An 8,863-nucleotide genomic window follows, 5' to 3' on the forward strand; every position below is an offset into this window, starting at 1 on the left:
TTCTAAGCAGATGAGTCTGCAGTTAATTTTTGTTTAATTTGACATTTTATATATCATTTTAGACACAGATGTCTGAATTATAAATCATAAACTTTGTTACAGCCATGGTTGAAACTTTAAGAAACAACATTAATATTTATTATAGTATCTTTCTTTGTCTTGATAATATTTTTATAAGAGATCATCAAAATATAGAGGTTGTATTTTTTTCACCAAGACAATGGAGACATTCCCTAGTGGGACACTGCACCTGTTTTAAAGGGAAAAAAAGAATGTATATTTGATCTTTTGGCATAGAAAAATCTGAGTAGAGAGAAAAGAAAACTGGAGTTTACTCTCCAAAGATTAAATGCACTCTTTCTGTTCCTAGGGTCAGTATACTTTGTCAGAAATCTTATTCACATTATCGAATGTGTATGTGTGTATATATGTAGGTAAACAACGGATTAATATGTTTAAATTACTTTTTATTTCTTCTTTATCAGGAGGATGAGGTGATCATTTTGACTGATTAAACCCTTCGCCTAATTCCATTTGAATGTTTTTAAGTTGTGTGCAATATTTAGGAGAATGCAGTATTTTTAGTCTTCCATACAACAAATATGTTTATTCACATTTAATTAGAAACAGTTTTTAAATTAAGCAGGCATTCAATTGCAAGACTAAAAATTCTGCACGATATATGTTTTCTGTTAACTTTGGCTGCATGTGATTGTTTTTGTTGGTTGTCATTATCTAGTCATTTTCCAGAAATTTCAAATGCACATAATTGAACATTTTAAAGAATTTTGTGGAAAGACAACTGCAACTTTAGGTGGGAAGCAGTTGTTCGTTGGGAGAAAAAACATCTCCTAGAGGCATTTTTAATTGCTAATTAATTCTGATGCTGTTTTTTAATGTTTAACTTTACTTCTTAATTTTCAAGTTCTGGAAAATTTCTAGTCCAATCTTTTTTGTTCAGTAACTTTTATGTTTCTTTTCCTAATTTCTGCAGGCCTTTCTTTTTCCCCTTTTCTGAGTTTTGTTATAAGTTCTAACAAATGAATACTTCAGATGCAAGTTTGTTTAGGAAATAAAACAAATTTTTCATATTTTTCTGAAATGTTTTAAGTCAGTGCATAAATTCTTAAAGTAAGCATAATGCTTACTAATATATAGTTTACCTCATAAATACTTATACAGAAAGGTTAAAAAATAATTCTCAGGCCATGAAAATTGTATCAGCCTGTCCACTATTTACTATTTAGTATTGGTGTGGTTAGAGGCAGTTAACCTAATGGAGTACCACGCTAATTGTCAGATTTAAATTTTTATTACAGTTTTTTAACCTGTTTTTTTTTTTGTGCTTTATTTTTATCTGACAAATAAAGATAGTATCTATTTATACAACACATTGGAGTACAATGTAATGTTTTGATATATGTATACATGGTGGAATAATTAAGTGAAATTAATTAACATATTAATCACTACCTTAATTCTTTTTGATCTGTAGATGTTGATTTGCTTCAACACTGATATTCCCCCCTTTTGTGCTCAGTTTACATCTTTATCTAAGATCCTAGCTTTAGAATTAAAATTGTAACTTAATTGGAAAAAATCTCATTCCATTTTTTTTAACTGAAATTTTTAATAATTGTAGATTCACATGTAGTTGTGAGAAATAGTAGAGATCCTGTATATACTTTACCTAGTTTATTCAGTTTTTGAATGTGTTAGAATACTAAAGTTTTTCCACTGACAAATTTTATTTTTGCATGTTTATATAGCACATTATTAGATCTGGTATAGTAATTTTATTCTACTTAAATAATGTAAAGATCAGATAATTGATGTTATCTTATTTTGTAGTGTCTTAAGGCAGGTTCCTTGAAAGATCCTCTGTTAGATGACCACGGAGATTTTATTAGAATGTGTACAGCCATGAAAAAAATTGGTTTGGATGATGAAGAAAAGCTTGATCTGTTCCGGGTAGTAGCTGGTGTCCTTCACCTTGGAAATATTGATTTCGAGGAAGCCGGCAGCACTTCAGGTTTTTTGTTTGTTTGTTTTTAAGAGGAGTAAAATTAGAATTTCTGTCATTTTTTGTCATATGAAAATTGAATTTGTTATGAGTAGGTTTGTTGAAATTTCTGGAATATACTGCGTTACCTTGTGAATCCCACAAATTAAGGGATGCTCTGTCATCAGTCATTGTGGGTTCTGTTTTGAACAAATCAGTGATGTTGATAAGGAGTAAACTTCTCATTTTTGAAAGATAAGTAACTCTGTATCAGGGCCATATTTAGTTAAATTTTCCGACTGATATTATACTTTCCTAGTAGGTGAATAGATTAATTCTCTGTCACCTATTAAGGTATTTTTGAAAATTTTCTGGTTCATTGATCTAAACTTGGATCAGGTCATTAGGGCAATTTAATACATAAAAGCCCATAAACTTCATTAATGAGAAATGAAAATAAATTAAAATTTTTATTTTTATGCAAATTGAAAGAGTATTTAAATGCCTGATGATAGCAACTTTCCAACTCTAGAGTCTCAGTCTCTACATGAACAGTTAGACTGCGTAATTCTAAATTTGATCTGTAAATACAGGGATTGGCAAACAATGAACCAAATCTGGCCCACTGCCTGTTTTTATAAATTGTTATTGGAACATAGCCACACCTATTCATTTATGTATTGTCTATGCCAGCTTTCATGTTACTGTGGCAGAGTTGAGTAGTTGTGACAGAGACTTTATATTCTGCAAAGACCAAAATATTTACTAGCTGGCCCTTTAGAAAAAAAGTTTGTCAATCCTTGCATTATTTTGCAGTCTTATACCAAGGAGAATTAAGAAAAACCTAAAGCACCATTAATAAAACAGTCAATAACATGGGCTTTTGTGTCAGATCCCAAATATTCTCTGAGCTTTGGTTTCTTCGTTGCAAAATGAAATAATCCATGAGAAATGCTTTTAAAGTATAGTACCTAGCAATAGTATGCATATAGGGTAGGGCCAAAAGAGGGAGGAAAAGAATATTTAGGGAAAAAATGTGTCTGCTATGTCCAAGACCCTTCATATTTTGTATCTTGTCATAAACATCGTAATCATAAACATCGTAAAAATAAGGAGGTAGAGAATATTACCTCCATTTTATAGACGTGGAACCTGTGCAAAAGTTAAGTAACCTATGTGGTCATTAATGAAGTTGTAGATGTGAGAACCAGGTTCTGCCCACATCTGGCTAAATTAGGAGCTTGTGATAATTGTCCATCATTGCCCCCAGTCTACTGAGCCTCATGATCTGTGAACAAGCAGACTAAAATAGACAGTTTTAATGACTTTCAGATTTAATGTCCTGTGATGCTATGAAATCAATAACATGAGATGCAGCATGCTCTTGAACCAGACTGCTTCCCCATATATTCTCTTCATGTGTGACCTGGGGCAAGGAACTTAACCTTTCCATGTCTCAGTTCCCTCACTGTAAACTGGGGAGAATAATAGTCCCTACCTCATGTTGTGAAGAGGAAGAAATGAATTAAATATTTGTAAAATAATTTGAATACTTGTATCTGGCACATAGTAATCACTGTAAATGCTTTAAATAAGTAAAATAAAAATACAGATTACTTCCAGTTTAAAATGAAAAGAAAAAATCAAGCAAAATTAGGTATGTTTTTAGTGTACATTAAAGTTTTTTAATTAGTTTTTTGTAAATTTATTTTGAAAACATAATGAGAATTAGCTTACATTCCATTTGCTTCTAGCATTGTTATACCAAGTGAATATGTAAGAGATTCTAAGTAACACACAGAAAAGATCTTAAGTCTACGATATTTAGTTCGCACTTTGGAATGTTGTTAGAAGCGATAGGAGCATTTTCACACCTCTTAGAATATGCAGATGTATACAGAGTGTCATAAATGTTGCGTGATCCAGTTAATTTAACAGTATGAAATGGTCAAAAGGTACTTAGCACATATTTGCATTGTCTCTTATTTTTCTTCTCAAACTTCCTTCTGTTGGGGCCGGCCCGGTGGCGCTCCCACCGAGGGTTCGGATCCCACATACAGACCGGTTCCCGCTCACTGGCTGAGCGAGGTGCGGGAGCAGCACCGAGGGTTGCGATCCATTGCCGGACATGGAAAAAGACAAAAAAAAAAAAAAAACTTCCTTCTGTTGAAAATGAGCAGAAAGCAGGAAAGATTGGAATGAGGCAGTAGATCAAGAGATTGAATAAGCCAGATTATTTTAATTTTAGTAGCTAAGATTTTATTATATTAATCTTCATCTTTCCTATGGTTCTTCCTGTAGATCCGAATAGTTTCTTTCTTTTTTTTTTTTTTTTGTGACTGGTAAGGGGATCACAACCCTTGGCTTGGTGTCGCCCACACTGCGCTCAGCCAGTGAGCGCACCGGCCATCCCTATATAGGATCTGAACCCGCGGCAGGAGTGCTGCTGCGCTTCCAAGCGCTGTACTCTCCCGAGTGTGCCACAGGGCTGGCCCAAATCCAAATAGTTTCTAATTAGAATTGATTTTTTTTCCAATTTTGGCATGTTCTAGTAATTTGAAAAAAATTCAGTATTTTTATAATTATTTTATTGGAATGTTATTCTCCAGTAAATGCTTATAAGATTCAACTGTCATAAAAACATTTTTAGCATGACGGAAATGCAGAAAATATTTGTTGGGATTTCCTATGTTTTTAAAATTTCACGTAACAAAAAACCACCAACAAAACATGTTATAACAAATTTTAAAAATGAAGTTTTTTTTGGAAAGGCAGTGACATGAAAATCTTACATTATTTATTTATTTTTTTTGTCTTTTTTCCGTGTCCGGCAACGGATCGCAACCCTCAGTGTTGCCCCCGTACCGGACCGGGGACCGGCAATGGGATTGCAAACCTCGGTGTTGCTCCTGCGCCTCGCTCAGCCAGTGAGCGGGAGCCGGTCTGTATGTGGGATCTGAACCCTCGGACGGGAGCGCCAGCCGCGCTTCCCAAGCGGCGCACTATCCAGTGCGCCACCGGGCCGGCCCAAAATCTTACATTATTTTATAGTTTTTTTTTTATGACTTTGGTTTTTGTGTTTTTTTAAGTAGCATTTCTAATCTTAGCCTTTCATATGTAAGTAACTTTGCAATATAGTAAAAAAAGAGAAATATTTAAATGAATTCATGAATTATTGATGATCAGTTTTTTGAGTTACATAGTTTTAGATTATGTGTATGTGTGTAGAGCCTAGACATGAGCAGTAAGCTCATATTCACAGAATTAAAAGTTAAATGTATTCTGAAAGTATTTCCTCTTTTCATTTTTTTGGTAACAGCTTTATTGAGATACAATTCACATACTGTACAATTCACCCATTTGAACTGTGCAGTTCACTGGTTTCCAGTATATTCAGAGTTGTGCAACCATCAACATAATTTTAGAACATTTTAACCACCCCACAGAGAAACCCCATTCCCTTTAGCAATTACTCCTCATTGCCCTTTTCTCTCAACCCTAGGCAGCCACTAATCTACTTTCTATTTTTATAAATTTGCTTATTCTGGGCATTTCATATAAATGGAGTCGTGTAATATGTGGTCTTTTGTGACTGGCTTTCATTTAACATGTTTTCAAGGTAAATCTATGTTGTAGCATGTAGCAGTACTTCATTGCTTTTTATTTCTGAATAATATCTCATTGTATGGACATACCACATTTTGTTCATTCATCAGTTGATATGTTGTTTGGGTAGTTTCTACTTTTTGGCTAATATGAATAATGCTGATAAGGACATTTGTAAACAAATTTTTGTTTGGTTGTTGGTTTTCATTCCCCTTGAGTATATGCTTAGGCGTGGAATTGCTGAGTTGTAACTCTGTTTAATCTTTTGAGGAACTGTCAAGACTGTTTCTCAAAGTAGGTGTACCATTTTGTATTCCCATTAACAGTGTATTACAGTTTCTCTTTATCCTCACCAATACTGTCTGTTTGTCTCATACTAGCAATCATAGTGGATGTGATTTCTCATTGTGGTATTTATTTGCATTTTCCTGGTGACTTATGATTGAGCATCTTTTCACATGCTTATTAGCCACTTGTATGTTTTTTTTTTGGAGAAATGTTTATTTAGATCCTTTGCCCATTTATTAACTGGGTTGTCTTTTTATTATTGAATTGTAATAACTTTTTTATATATCCTAGGTACAAATTCCTTATCAGATATGTAATTTGCAAATGTTTTCTTCCATTCTATGGGTTATCTTTTCACTTTTTTGATAATGTTTTTTGAAACACAAAAGTTTTTGATTTTGATAAAGTCAGATTTATCGATTCTTTTCTACTGTTGCTTATGCTTTTGGTACCGTATCTAAGAAATGAAGATTTACTTCAAGATCATGAGTATTTTCACCTTTGTTTTCCTGTAAGAATTTAATAGCTTTAACTCTTACATTTAGGTCTTTGGTTAATTTTGAGTTAATTTTTGTACATGGTGTGAGATAGGAGTCCATCTTCAGTCTTTTGCATGTGGATATCCAGTTGTTCCATTATTGTTAGTTGAAAAAACTATTCTTTCCTCAGTTAATTATCTTGACAGCCCCTTATTATTATAAGATCCAATTTTTTTATATTCTCATATTTCTTCTGAGACTAGTCTGTTAAATAGTTTATTAATTTGGCATAATAAAATTCTCATGATTTTTATGCATTCTTTATAGCTTTGACATTAGATGGTCTTGGAATAAATAATTTATAAACACTAATTTTTGAAAATATTTATAAAATGTTGATTATTTTAATAGTAGTAATAATAAATATAACTATATATTATTTATATACATATAAATAGCTAACCTTTATATAGTGTTTGCTCTGTACCAGGTACATTCCAAGCACTTCACGTGTGTAACTGTATTAGTTGTCATAACAACCATGTTAGGTAGGTACAATTATTATTCCCATTTCATGGATGAAAAAACTGAGCACAGAGAGAATAAGCAGTTTATTTGAGATCACATAGCTAGTAAGTTATAGAGCCAGATCAGCCTAGAGACTAAATGCTTTCTATATAATACTTTTAAAAATAGCCTCCAGAAGTAGAAATCTGTAGATTGGATGTACAGGTGAGAGCAACTGCCTCTTCACCCTTTCCCTTCATCCCCAAGCAACATGAGCACACATATGCAGTGTACACACATACACGTATACAGACATCCACATCCAAATTAACCCACTAAAGTGCCTTACAACATCTGCACTAAAATTACTCCCTGAAGTTTCTAGGAAACATACGAATTTCAATGATAAGACACTATATTTCTCTAGAGATTCAATGTATTACAAAAGGATTATAAACTGCCATTAACCTATTTCACTTAAGATAAAAGGGATATAAAAAATGAAGCAGTGGCAGTTTAATATTAACAGGCTGAAAGGATTATACCATGGACTGCCGCATGTGGTGGTCTCCCGTTGACGGGGATGGCGAAAAAGTGAGGTGGATTTCAGAGTTACAAATAAAACTTGTTTATTACTAGTTTTATGTAAGTGAAGTATAATTCTAAAAACTGGGTCATGAAAATCTGGTTTATATAACATTCATCAAATTAAAATATATTTTCATTAGGTGGTTGTAATCTAAAGAATAAATCTACACAATCATTGGAATATTGTGCTGAATTACTGGGTTTGGACCAAGATGATCTTCGTGTAAGTTTAACCACAAGAGTGATGCTGACAACAGCAGGGGGCACCAAAGGAACAGTTATAAAGTAAGTTTCTTAACTCATTGATCTGCAAAAATCCTGCCTTGCAGTTTGTCAGGGAAAAATCTTTTTTTGAGAACCTGAGATTTAAAGTTGATCTTTGTGCATCATTCATTCATTTTATTATAGTCTTCTAAAACCTGTGCTTGATAGATCAAAATGCTGTGCATCTGACTGCAGCAATACATCATATAAATAAATGGGGATTTGCAAAGCTCTTAAAGTTGTTCCTTGCAGATAGATATTCTGCATGGCACAGGTTTGAAATTAAAAAGGTAAGAGAGAGGTTTACTTTTGTACAAGTATGAAAATAGGAGTTGATTATGTTAGTCAATATCTGACTGTTTTAGGGAACAGACTATTTTACTTTATAATAGTCATTTTTTAATGCAAATGGTGTGTACTGAAACTTCTAAGTAGAACTCACTTTAGCAAAATACTCAGCAAATGGACCTTTCCCTTACCTTTAGGATTTGTCATTTAGAGGAAATTGCAAATGACCAAATAAGGGCCTAGCCAAGATTTTAAAAATCATTAACCAAGAATTTCTAGATTGTGTCTGGGTGTATTTATACCTTTGGCTGGATGTCCTATATTTTATGCATTTTTGTTTTTGGTACTGTAGGATAAAATTGATATTCAAGCTTATCATTCTGAGGCACTGCAAGATCATCAGTTGTGGGGGGAAAAAGTCAGGTCCTCTATCCCTTGCTAAAAAAGGCAGGCAGAATGAGCTCTTGTGGGCCGGCCCGGTGGCGCACTGGATAGTGCGCCGCTTGGGAAGCGTGGCGGCGCTCCTGCCTGAGGGTTCGGATCCCACATACAGACCGGTTCCCGCTCACTGGCTGAGTGAGGCGCGGGAGCAACACCGAGGTTTGCAATCCCGTTGCCGGTCCCCGGTCCGGTATGGGGGCAACACTGAGGGTTGTGATCCGTTGCCGGACACGGAAAAAAGACAAAAAAAAAAAAAAAAAAGAATGAGCTCTTGTGCCATATTTCAGAAAAATTTTCAACAAATTAAAACACGAAACATTTTTTTTAAAGCCACTCAGAAAATTTGCTACCTCTTACACTTTTGGAAATATTGGCAAGGCATGCTTAGCCTGATACTTTG

At 33.9% G+C, this 8,863-nt stretch overlaps 1 protein-coding gene across 1 annotated transcript in view; it reads left to right on the top strand.

The window, feature by feature from the left end:
* The window catches only part of LOC103595560 (unconventional myosin-VI), a 116,759-nt gene that overhangs the window by 77,379 nt on the left and 30,517 nt on the right, over nucleotides 1-8,863 (top strand). Inside the window, exons 11-12 of the mRNA XM_008578982.1 lie at nucleotides 1,852-2,032; nucleotides 7,611-7,755. Of these exons, the coding sequence (XP_008577204.1) occupies nucleotides 1,852-2,032; nucleotides 7,611-7,755 (326 nt within the window). The remainder of the gene's footprint in view (nucleotides 1-1,851; nucleotides 2,033-7,610; nucleotides 7,756-8,863) is intronic.

The sequence above is a fragment of the Galeopterus variegatus genome, unplaced genomic scaffold (assembly GCF_000696425.1).
Source record: "Galeopterus variegatus unplaced genomic scaffold, G_variegatus-3.0.2 Scaffold1793, whole genome shotgun sequence".
In the NCBI taxonomy this organism is placed as follows: Eukaryota; Metazoa; Chordata; class Mammalia; order Dermoptera; family Cynocephalidae; genus Galeopterus; species Galeopterus variegatus.